Consider the following 13,518-nt stretch of genomic DNA (forward strand, 5'->3'; position numbering starts at 1 on the left):
GAGTCACGGTGAGAAGAGTTTCAGAAAAGCAGACAATCAAATATACATGACAGCGTCAGGGCTCTTCTGAACCCCGTCTGTTGGGTGGGGTCCAGTTTTATACCCCTAGAATGCGTAATTTAATATCATTATAAAATGTAACAGTCAACACATTTATTATACACAAACCTTTAGCCCCTTCAAGCCCTTATGCAACTTGATTTCTTGGCCCTTTTGTTATGGCGTTCAGATGTAAGCTAAGGGAAAACGTGATAAGGCAGACTCATGTGTGGAATGCTCAGACCTTGAGTCCTTTGCACAAACATTTTTCTGTTTGCTAAAACAAAGCATGCTATTACATGGTTTTGTAAAGCTTACTTCTCAGACATGAATTAGTACAAGGGAACGAAGAGAACATTCGTCTTCCACACTATCACATCCCCCACCGGCGCACAGTTTTCTCAGCTCAAGTCTGTTTATCTGCGTGTCAGTTGCTTGGAGTTGTATAGAGTGAGAAGTCAAGCAAAATCACACCTTTTATAAATACTGTATCGTTATTTGGAAAACTTACATTTCATGTGTGTTCCGTGTCTGCGACGATCTATGTAAACACATCGTTAAAACAGAAACATTTTTCATGTTTTATTTTATTGACAAAATGTAGACATGAAGTGTATAATGTGTGAAACCTGAATTCCAAATAACACTTTCACAAAAGGTACAAGTACAGCAGAACAAGTGCTCTTTTATTCAAAAATATAACCGCAGAAAAACAAGACGCATTAGAGTGTTGCATTGACACACATTTACTATGGCTGCTTCAGTGGTGCAATGGTATCAGCTGTTGACTGGTAATACAAACATCATGAGTTCAATCACCGACGAGTCTGTTTTGAGAAGTCAGCTGCTTGTACTCTTACTATTTTAGAATAAAAACATACATTTGATTTCAGTCTGTAACAGCCGGTGTAAATGTATGATACTTGTAAAGGTTAGCTTTGTTTTTTTTTTATTATTATTATACAGTTTCATTCTCTCAGTCGCGTTCACAATCCTACCCTACCCCCCCATCTGACACTGCTGTTTTCACATAAAGACGCATTGTACCTCTGCACTCTGTAGGAGGTAAGTAAAAAACATTCGATCTGGCTTTTATGTAAGTAACATATAAATGTTGATGTGCAAGTATAACAAAACAAGTACACTTTTATTCAAGACTATAACCGAACAAAAAAGAAACTCACAAGTACACTGTAGAGTTTCCTGTGTTTGAGCGACACGGGCATGCTCAAAAAATACACGTGTAATGCCATGAAAAGAGCATGCAGACACTTCTGTTTGCAATCATTGGTACGATAATGCAGTCAGACTTCTTTTTAGGGCACATACACCGTCCAGATGTTATTTATTTGGATTTATTTACTTACTTCCTACAGAGTGCAGAGCTATAGCGCGTCTTTATGTGAAAACAGCAGTGTCAGATGGGTTTCATTTCATTCAGTTTCATTCTCTCAGTCGCATTCACTTTTCGTGGCTTTACACATGTATTTTTTGAGCATGCCCATGTCGCTCAAACACAGGAAGTTCTGCAGTCTTGAATAAAAGTGCACTTGTTTTGTTATACTTGTACATCAACATTTATATGTTACTTATATAAAAGCCAGATTGAATCTTATTTACTTACTTTCTACAGAGTGCAGAGCTATAGTGTGTTTTTATGTGAAAACAGCAGTGTCAGATGGGTAGGATTGTGAATGCGAAAGAGAGAATGAAACTGAATAATAATAATAAAAAAAAAAACAAATCTAACCTTTACAAGTATCATACATTTACACTGGCTGTTACAGACTGAAATCAAATGTATGTTTTTATTCTAAAATAGTAAGAATAACAGCAGTTCACTTCTCAAAATGGACTCGGTGGGGATTGAACCCATGAAGTTTTGATTACTAGTCAACAGTTGATACTGTTGCACCACAGAAGCAGTGGTACTAAATGCATCTCAATGTCACACCCTAACGCAGTTGCTGCAGTTATATTCTTGAATAGAAGCGCACTTGTTCTGATATATTTGTACCGTTTGTGAAAGTGTTTCTTTGATATTTGGACTTCAGGCTTCACACATTATAAACTTCATGTCTACGTTTTGTTAATTATTTCTAAAACATGAAAAACGTTTCTTTTTTAATGATGTGTTTACATAGATCGCTGTAGACACGGAACACACATGAAATGCATGTGTTCCAAATAACGATATAGTATTTATAAAAGGTGTGATTTTGCTTGACTTCTCACTCTATACAACTCCAAGCAACTTTTATTTATTTTATTTTTTATCTTTATATTTTCTTGGTATGTTTATATAAGTATTTGAATTATTTCTTTATAATTGAAGCTATCATATTCCTGTCTTAATACCTTGGTGCAAAGCTGTTTTTGTTACTATGTCTGGGATGCCTTTTTTTGGCTTGTGCAGTTTGCTTTAGTTGCCCGCTGTTCTTTCTCCAAGCAGTTCTGTTATAGGCAGTGCTGCCTCTAGCCAAACCAGGGCCCTAGGCAGAATCTGCTTGGGTCAACCAGCCCACCCACCCTGCCACTCCCTGAATCCATTACATGAATATTTAATTAGAACAACAAAAACATCAATAAATAAAGAATTAACAAAGAAAGCACACATCACAAACTTAACTTTAAACATCAAATACAAATACTTTTATCAAAATAAATCAAAACTTGAAAGTGAATGTTTTGGGGTTTCCTCAGTCTCTTTGTTGCCTATCACAACAACGCACGTCTACATTTTTTGAAGCCAAACTCATCTATTAGGTCATCACACGACAGCTTTTATTCAAGGTCTGAGTTGATATATATATATAGTTGGCACAATCTGCCCTTTCTGTAATATGTTGTGATCAGGAGACTCTCTTTCTGTTCTCTTTCTCTCTCTGTCTCTCATGTATGCCAACCCTGTGACTTCTCTCTTAGCACCAGCATAATTAAGAACAGCAGCTGCACAGACAAGTTGAGGAAGTTTTTGTACGGCTCTGTGTCACTGTGTGAGAGGATAACTGCGGCCGTGCTGACAGTAGTAATGTGCTGCATCTTCAGGCTGCACGTTACTGATGGTCAGCATATAATCAAGTCCTGAGCCACTGCCACTGAAGCGACTTGAGATCCCAGACTGTAGAGTGCTTGCTAAACAAATCAGGAGTTTTGGAGCTTCTCCTGCTCTCTGCTGAAACCAATAAAGACGTTCATAGTTGTTATAGTAAATGGAGCTGCTGGCTTTACAGTTCATGCTGACAGTTTCTCCTGGCCATGCAGAGAGACTTGAGGGAGACTGAGTCATGATGATATCTCCATAGGACCCTGGATAGAAGAGAATACAAGAGATTAAATAAAGTACAATTAGTTTATTTTTTACACATAAATACAATTACAGTACTACTTAGTAGAATTCACATAACAGGTCCAATAATTTATTTATTTCTAGACCTCACCTTCAATCAACACAAAGAAGGCCACCAAAAACAGAAGTGAGAAATCCATCTCCACTGTGTCTTAGAGACAGGCTTAACTGTCTCGATCTCAGTGACTCCACTCTTTATGTCTCAAGCAGCTTTAAGGAGAGACGTCAGTATGCAAATCCTGAATGGGGAAGAAACAAAGGAAATGAAGTGAGGGTGTGCTAACAATGAACTGAGAGAAGGGAGAATTCATGCATCTGCCATTTTGTGGTTTTATCAAAGCCTCACTCATTTTGAACTAAGGAAGGCTGGATATCATTTTTATCCTGAACATTCAGTGACCTGACTGTCCAATCCTTGCATGAACTGTGTAGCTGTATATGTGATTATGGCTTGGCTGTCGCACTAAGTGAATCTTTTTACTTTTGTCAAAAAATGAAATTGCTAGGGTCTTCCCCGCGTGGAGTTTGCATGTTCTCCCGGTGTCTGCGTGGGTTTCCTCCCAGAGTACAAAGACATGCAGGTTAGGTGTATTGGCAATCCTAAATTGTCCCTAGTGTGTGCTTGGTGTGCGGGTGTGTATCCTGCAGTGGGTTGGCGCCCTGCCTGGGGTTTGTTCCTGCCTTGCGCCCTGTGTTGGCTGGGATTGGCACCAGTAGACCCCCATGACCCTGTAGTTTGGATATAGTGGTTTGGAAAATGACCAACTGACTGAAATTGCTATAAGAATTGCTAATCATTTTTTGCCTTTGTTCTGTTTTTGGTTTTTTTTTTGTTTTTTTCAGCAATATAAGTTCAAATGCTTCCCTCATAATATAGTGGATTGCAGTATAAAGTAAAGATTACTGATGTAGAAGAATCCAACAACAGCATGATAAAAGCATGATATTATCCATTTATTTATTTTCTAACCATCTTATCCACTACACTAATGCAGGGAAGCTGAAACGTATCCCAGAAAGCATCTGGCTTAAGGCAAAACAGTCCTTGGACAAGACACTAGCTGATTGCAGGGTGAACACACACACACACACACACACATATATCAGTGGTTGGTTTAGCATCACCGGTTTGCATACTGCAACCTGCATATCCTTGGAGGAATCTGTAGAACATGGAGGAAAGCCACAAGAACACAAGAAAGACTTGCAGACTTCACACAAGGGCCCCATGGAATGGGACCCCTGTCCTCATTAACACTAGAATTACCAGAGTCTAAGAAAAATCTCGTAGATCTAGCCCACCTTAAAACCGTTCTCACCTCTCTGCCAGCATCCTTTGTCTTCTAAATGTGCCAATTTAGATGAGTTTTCCCAGCTCATGCCTTGTATGATTATCTGGGAGTCACTTAACTGCTGGAGTTTTAGAGTGGAAATAATAGATCGTTATTTGGAAAAACATGCATTTCATGTGTGTTCCGTTTCTACACTAATCTGTGTAAACACATTGTTAAAACAGAAACGTTGTCATATTTTAGTAATACATGTTACAAAATGTAGGCAGGAACTATAGAATGTGTGAAGCCTGATTTCCAAAGATCAAATAAACACTTTCACAAAAGGTTCAAGAATGATAACAGATTACCTTCTCAGGGTGCAGCATGCTAACTGTGCCTCAGAGACCCGAGTTCAATTCCCTGGTCTGCTTTCTACGTGCTGGGGCGTTTTTCTTTCTTTTTTTTTTCTTAAGTAAATCGTTAAGTTTAAAAGGTCAATCGTGGTTATTTCTGTTGATTAATTCATGCTTTCATTCATTATAGCTAATACTGTCATCAAGTGGTCGCTATTTATCTTTATCTCCACTCTCACTGCCCACTTGCCTGCGTGCAGCGTGTGTCGATTGATATATGATTTAATGTATTTTCTTTGTAACCTCAAACGGACATAAAATGTATAAACTGGTATGCACTGTCAGTTAATGAGATCATTATATTTTCATGTGGGATGCTCCTTTTAAAATATGTTTTAACAATTGAGACTGCAAATAACATGAACAAGTGTCCTTATAACTGTAATTTAAAGATCCATAACACACAGACAGACAGAGCACTGCGTCATAGAGAGACAGACAAGCAGAGAAGTCTCTAGATATACAGTATAAATAAAGAGGGAAGGCACATGTACTGAAAGAAAAAAAAGATCAACATGTGCGTTGTTCCTGCTTTTAGACCAATTCTATAATAGATGGCACTTTGCATTCATTACTGCTGGGACTGGCACTGCCTTCTATCTAGACTTGGCTTCTGCTTTGCCCGCAGTGCTTGTTAAAAATATATAGTGACACTATAATGGAGTACATTGGTACAGCTACTGTTCTACCCTGTACTAGTTCTATATTAATTGACATATTGATTCTTTCCAGGTTGAAACTATGAGCTTGATAAGCAGATTAGAAATGGGATTTTTGTCTTAATTGTATTTGCAGATTACCCTTCTGCACATGGCAGGAAACAATATGAGATTGTATCTAGTCTTCTATCTAGTCCCAGTGTATACTTAAAGGGTTTCCAGTGCTGCCTCCTAGTGGCCCAAAGCAAATAATGTCCAGAGTAGCTTTTCTAAGAAAAGTGCAAGGTAACGCCAAGGAGTGCGGTGACTATGGACATCTGTTTTTGACGATAAGCACTGCAGCCATTCTATATTATTTGATGCCACCTAGTGGTCAGGCTGGCATATGTCAAATTATATCAGTATTAACGTGAGGATAATACATACTTATTTTATTTGAAAGCAACTAATTGAATGTATTAAAGGCAAAAACACATATACAAAAAATGAATTTTAAAACACATACACATACTAGATATATTTCTATTTTCCTGATGACTTTTTCAATGTCCACCACAGTATTTTTTGGAAATAGGAAATTCTAGAGCAATTTGGTCAGTCAGACATTTACCAACCCGCTATATCCTAACACAGGGTCAAGGAGGTCTGCTAGAGCCAATCCCAGCCAGCACAGGGTGCAAGGCAGGAACAAACCCCAGGCAGGGCGCCAACCCACCACAATCTTAAGCAATTTATTTTAAGGAAAACGAAAATGAGAAAATAATCTTATTATTACAGGAAGTACAGTGCATCTGGAAAGTATTCAAAGCGCATCTTTTTTTCCACATTTTGTTATGTTACAGCCTTATTCCAAAATGGATTAAATTAATTTTTTTCCTCAGAATTCTACACACAACATCCCATAATGACAACGTGAAAAAAGGTTACTTGAGGTTTTTGCAAATTTATTAAAAATAAAAAAACTGAGAAATCACATGTACATAAGTATTCACAGCCTTTGCTCAATACTTTGTCGATGCACCTTTGGCAGCAATTACAGCTTCAAGTCTTTTTGAATATGATGCCACAAGCTTGGCACACCTATCCTTGGCCAGTTTCGCCCATTCCTCTTTGCAGCACCTCTCAAGCTCCATCAGGTTGGATAAGAAGCGTCGATGCACAGCCATTTTAAGATCTCTCCAGAGATGTTCAATCGGATTCAAGTCTGGGCTCTGGCTGGGCCACTCAAGGACAATCACAGAGTTGTCCTGAAGCCACTCTTTTGATATCTTGGCTGTGTGCTTAGGGTCGTTGTCCTGCTGAAAGATGAACCGTCGCCCCAGTCTGAGGTCAAGAGCGCTCTGGAGCAGGTTTTCATCCAGGATGTCTCTGTACATTGCTGCAGTCATCTTTCTCTTTATCCTGACTAGTCTCCCAGTTTCTGCCGCTGAAAAACTTCCCCACAGCATGATGCTGCAATCCCCATGCTTCACTGTACGATTGGCATTGGCCTGGTGATGAGTGGTGCCTGGTTTCCTCCAAACGTGACGCCTGGCATTCACACCAAAGAGTTCAATCTTTGTCTCATCAGACCAGAGAATTTTGTTTCTCATGGTCTGAGAGTCCTTCAGGTGCCTTTTGGCAAACTCCAGGCAGGCTGCCATGTGCCTTTTACTAAGTAGTGGCTTCCGTCTGGCCACTCTACCATACAGGCCTGATTGGTGAATTGCTGCAGAGATGGTTGTCCTTCTGGAAGGTTCTCCTCTCTCCACAGAGGACCTCTGGAGCTTTGACAGAGTGACCAACGGGTTCTTAGTCACCTCCCTGACTAAGGCCCTTCTCCCCCGATCGCTCAGTTTAGATGGCTGGCCACCTCTAGGAAGAGTCCTGGGGCCTCATGTATAAATGGTGCGTACGCACAGAAATGTTGCGTAAGAACTTTTTCACGTGTAAATCCACGCAATTTTCCACGGTACCTCATACTTTGTCGTACGCAAGTTCTCCGCTCGGTTTTGCAGACTGGCGGCACCCAGCGTCAAAGCAATGGTACTGTTCTTGTGTGATTACTCCTTATTTTCCTGACGTGGCTTTATAAATACACTAAAACTAACCGCATATTGTTTATTAGTGTCATGTATCTGATTGTAATTAACTTGTAACAATATAATGGTCGGTATACAGTTTCATGGACACGCTGTCTCAGCCACTGCAAAACGTTTTAAAGCCTTTCCTGTACAGACCTCGCGGTTCAGAAACAGTTTCATCCAAAGAACTTTAAATGCACTTAATCTACAATCACCTCAATGTAAACTTGCACTACAGTTATAATATCGCCCAACCTGAGCCACTTTATAAAGCGCGTATTTACATATGATGACGATATCATTTTTAAGGTGACATGCAGCAAAATATGCTAATTAAATTATACAGATAAAACTTTAACTTCATTTAAATAATCTATATTCTTCACTGGGAGTGTCGTTAAGGATAGAATAATTAAACATGTACTACAAAGATATTTCAATGTTCCTTAAACGTTTTGAAGAATCGGCGCTAAGCTTACAGATGGCTTAACGTCTATTACAGAGCTGATTGTATGGCGATCGGTTACTTGAGGAAAGAAAAGCACTGACCGCAGTGACGGCTACGCCAATATATATTGAATATAAAACAGAAAGAGAAAATAACAACACAGCTAAAAACACAGTGACAAATTTCAGCAAAAGTTAAATGCTTGTGTCATGAGCACGAGGCGGCTATGCAGTATCTGCAACAGACGTGGCCATCCACCGTGCATGACATTGGCGGCTAAGGAGCCACCGATTCTTCCTCTGCCCAGTGCCACCACAAGCCTAGAGCCGCCCCTGAGTACTGCTGCAATAAATGATTTCGTCGAAGTGAAACACATGTTTAATAACGTGTTTTAACTCCTATCATCATGAAAATGATATCACGTATACATCTCAGTATTTTAGTTATTCAGAGAGCTGTAATATCACAAATGTAATGGATTCTGTGTCCAGTTGGAGGAAGAGAGCCGGTTTAATAAGCAAGTAGTGATTCACACACACAGGCACATAGAAGATCAAATAAAACAAATCATTTAACGTGCTACTTTAATTATGATGTGATTTGAGAAACTGGTTAATTAAACGATTTTAAGATGAAGTTTATGATGTTCTACTTTAATGACAAAATAAACTACGTGATTAAAGTGGAAATGTCGAGATTGAAGTTGACCTTTCGTGCTTTTTCCCAAATGTGTGCCTTTTTTTCTCTGTATCCTAATAAGCTTTTATATGACACTTAGACAGTATACGCGCGCTTTTCACGGCGACTTTGATATGTGACTTCTTTTTAATTTCCGGCACTGTGCGATTTTGTGAACGTGAGCTTTCAAGTTTCTCCAGCACGCTATGTCACTCGATCAACTTCCTTTTGTTTATTATACCACGGTTTATTTGAACAAATAGTATGTTTTTCCTTTGCCTCCACTTGGTATTCGCTGAAATTCTTATATTTTCCCCCGTGCTTTCCTCATTGTCTTTTCACAGAAGGCTGAGTTTAAGGGCGATTTATATTGATTTGCATATTCAAAGAGGCGTAATTCTGGGAGGAGTTGGGGCATAACATAAAGCGTTAGTTTTCACGCTGATAGGGATTTATGTAGCGGAAGAACGTGGAAGTTGGAGTACGCACAGATTCCTGCATCTGGATTTTTCTGTGCGTAAGCACATTTCGGCTTTTGTGCTTACGCCATGTTATAGTACGCATGGTGTTATACATGAGGCCCCTGGTGGTTTCGAACTTCTTCCACTTACGGATGATGGAGGCCACTGTGCTCATTGGGACCTTCAAAGCAGCACAAATTTTTCTGTAACCTTCCCCAGATTTGTGCCTCGAGACAATCCTGTCTAGAAGGTCTACAGACAATTCTTTTGACTTCATGCTTGGTTTGTGCTCTGACATGAACCGTCAACTGTGAGTCCTTATATAGACAGGTGTGTGTCTTTCCAAATCATGTCACATCAACTGAATTTACCACAGGTGAACTCCAATTAAGCTGCAGAAACATCTCAAGGATGATCAGGGGAAACAGGATGCACCTGAGCTCAATTTTGAGCTTCATGGCAAAGGCTGTGAATACTTATGTACATGTGATTTCTCAATTTTTTTATTTTTAATACATTTGCAAAAACCTCAAGTAAACTTTTTTCACGTTGTCATTATGGGGTGTTGTGTGTAGAATTCTGAGGAAAAAAATGAATCTAATCCATTTTGGAATAAGGCTGTAACATAATAAAATGTGGAAAAGTGATGCGCTGTGAATACTTTCTGGATGCACTGTATGTGCTCCACAGTACAGGAGTGCTGAGGTGACTCCAGTCTAAGGGTCAGATGTATGCACAAAAAGAGGCTCAAAGTGTGTGTACACAACTTTCCATATACTGTACAAGCTGGGGGGCTTGTTTTGTTTTGGATGTGCTCTGTCTCTAGGTATGTCAGAGGACTGGGACTTTGTGAAGTGGGGTCCAGCTTCACATGGGGAGGCAAAATAGGAGGGCGGGGGAACTAGGCAGGGAGAGAAAGAGAGCAAGCTATATCTAATCTATCCTTTTAATCCTTATAATTATAAGTGCCAACGTAACAATAGTTTTCATGGCAATAACTCCTGGGAAAATTGGAAATTAAGGTCAAAGTTGTCTTATCTTAAGTTAAGACTACAAAATGACAACAAAAATTTAGAAGCAATGTCTCCATGACAAACGGTTAACTTTGTGAGCTGGAATGTTAAAGGCCTGAATCACGAATTAAAGAGAAAAAAGTATTCTCTCACCTAACAGGTCTAAACACTAAAATGGTATTTTTACAGGATACCCACTTATTAAGCAAGGATCAGATTTGGCTGCACAAAGACTAGACTGGCCAAATATTCTACTCCAGCAATACAAAGAAAACTAGAGGTGTGGGAATTCTTATACATAGAATAGTCTCATTTGTAATGTCAGATGTAGTATCTGATCCTGAAAAGAGATATGTGATTGTCATTAATAAAAGTGATTTTGATAAATATTTATTCACCCAATGTAGATGATAGGGACTGCTGTGATATGAGATTTTGCATATAACTTGATAAATATTTTGTATGTCTTTATTTGTAACTTAGGCAAAGCAATGTAATATTAGTGTTACATTATTGATAATAACAGCAGTGGTTTGATGATTTAAGAACCCCTCACCCTCACCAGGACTGAGTCTCTTTGAATTTTACGACAGGATTTGGGGGAAGTGCCTTAAATCAATTTGGCAAGGGTTTCTCTGCTAAAGTCTTTCAACCCCCTTAGGAAAGCCAGGCTGCCTAACTGCCAAGCTTTACCTTAACATATGGTCTTGGGGGGTGGCAGGTGTTAAGATGTGCTATTCCCCCATTGGCCTGATGTATGGCTGTTTGGAACTGGTTTGTATCAGAAGCCTTCAAGTACCATGATGTCCTATTGGCTCTAGGGGTTGAACAGAACATCTATAAATTTGCTCACTCCCTCACACTCTCTCTCTCTCTTACTAACATCTAATGAAGGAGAATCTCTCTGTCTTACCAAACTGATGACCTGAAAGGACAACACAATGAACAGCACAGCTCAGCAGCCATATTGAGACAGGCATGCTGTCTGTTCTGAAGAAAGCTGACCACCAATGATGCCTTAACTAGAGACATTTTTCAGTAACTAACAAGTCTGTGTGCCACCTGAAACTGCACATCACCATTTATCAGGTTGTATGGTTACCAATATTCAAATGTACTTTGCATATTGTTATTATTAATTAATATTATCAATAATACATTGTTTAAATTGTAACTTAACTCCTGCTTGTCTTTTACTACACCTAATTGCCTGAGGTTATAGATGTAGAAGGTAAGGTGGAGAGAAGTTATATACTATAATACCTTTTAAACAGTGGTAAGTCAATGAGATGTGAGGCGTTCTGACAGATGCTACATATTAATAATACAAAAGGGGAAATTAAAGTAATATATTACTATACCAAGACAAAACAGGGACTTCATCAAAAACGTTTTTGCATCCATTCCCAATGTGAACACTGATAGAATTTTAATGGCTGGGGACTTTAAATGTGTTTTAAATCCAGACCTAGATAGGTCTCCTGCCAAGGGGTGAGGACATCTAACACTGCAAAAACAATTACACAGTTTGTAACTGACCACAGCTTATCAGTCCCGTGGAAATTTCAAAACCCAAACTCACAGGCATATTCTTTCTACTCACCAGTGCATAACTCTTACTCAAGAATTGATTATTTCTTTGTAGATAACAATTTCTTGCCTATAATTAAATCTTGTAAGTACGACTCTATTGTTATAAGAGCCAACGAATAAACTCGTAGATCCATCCCACCTTAAAACACTTTGCACCTCTCCGTCAGCGTCTTTTGTCCTTTAAATATGTTGATAAGCAGCAAACAGCAAGCAGTCTGCTATCACATCCCACCACCGGTGCACAGTTTTCTCAGCTCAAGTCTGTTTACCTGCGTGTCAGTTGCTTAGAGTAGTATAGAGTGAGCAGTCAAGCAAAATGACACCTTTTATAAATACTATATCGTTATTTGGAACACTTGCATTTCATGTGTGTTCCGTGTCTACATAGATCTATGCACAGTAAACACATTGTTAAAACAGAAACGTTTTTCATGTTTTAGTAATAACTGACAAAATGTAGACATGAAGTGTATAATGTGTGAAACCTAATTTCCAAATATTAAAGAAACACTTTCACAAAAGATACAGACATAACAGGATAAATGTGCTTTTTTCCAAGACTATAACCGAAGAAAAAGAAATCAGGTTAGTGTTGCTTCTTGTTCTGACTTCTTGGGTAGTATACAGGTTAGAGCTGCTGACTCCAATTCAGAAGGTTCTGGGTTCGAGTCTTAACATCTCACAAAATAAACTTTTTGAGTAGTGAGCTGTTCTTATTGTTAATATTATACAATAAAAGCATACATTTGCTTTGCTTCTGTAACAGCCGCTGTAAATGTATAGCACTTGTCAAAGTTAACGTCTTTTTTTTAGTTTTACTTTATTTATTTATCTTCCTACAGCATAAAGTCACAAGTATACTGCAGAGCTTCCTCTGTTTGATCGTCAAGGGCATGCTCACAAATTACACGTGTAATGCCACGAAAAATACCTGCTGACACTTTAGTACGTGAGCAATGGTACAAGAATGCAGTTAAGACTTTTTTTGGGCACATACACCACGCTAGTGTTTAGATCTGGATGGTGTAGCGTTGGTGAGCTCTGTAAGCCATGCTGTTTCTTTGAAGGACAGGTGATTAGCAGGATGACGCCAGACTTTCGCTTTTACGCCTGATGCAGCTGCATTGTTCTTATATGTTAGTGGACGTTTCTTGCAGGGAGGGCTTCTGTTTTCCCTGATCTGAGTTCACCTCTGTTATAGCGCGTCTTTATTTGAAAACAGCAGTGTCAGATTGGGGCGAGCGTGAACGCTTAAAAGAAAAAGAAAGCAGCTTATTATAGGCAGCTGATGCGACAGCTTGCGTGGTGCAATACTAAGAACTGCTGACTCCCAATCAAGAGCTTCTGGGTTCAATGCGGTCAGCCTCTCAAGTTTAAGTTTGAGTAGAGAGCTGCTATTATTGTTAATATTATGCAATAAAAACATACATTTGATTTACGTCTGTAATAACTGCTGTAAGTTTATAGTGCTCACCAAAGTTTGCGTTCACGCTTGCCCTGATCTGACACTGCTGTTTTCAAATAAAGA

At 39.0% G+C, this 13,518-nt stretch overlaps 1 gene segment (V, D, J or C); it reads right to left on the bottom strand.

Moving 5' to 3' along the window:
- Positions 1 to 3,028: 3,028 nt before the first annotated feature.
- LOC120521315 lies at positions 3,029 to 3,557 on the bottom strand. The segment is given in 2 exon segments: positions 3,029 to 3,348; positions 3,480 to 3,557. Coding segments are annotated over 2 exon segments (369 nt in total).
- Positions 3,558 to 13,518: the final 9,961 nt, after the last annotated feature.

This window comes from Polypterus senegalus, unplaced genomic scaffold (assembly GCF_016835505.1).
Source record: "Polypterus senegalus isolate Bchr_013 unplaced genomic scaffold, ASM1683550v1 scaffold_5491, whole genome shotgun sequence".
Taxonomy (NCBI): Eukaryota; Metazoa; Chordata; class Cladistia; order Polypteriformes; family Polypteridae; genus Polypterus; species Polypterus senegalus.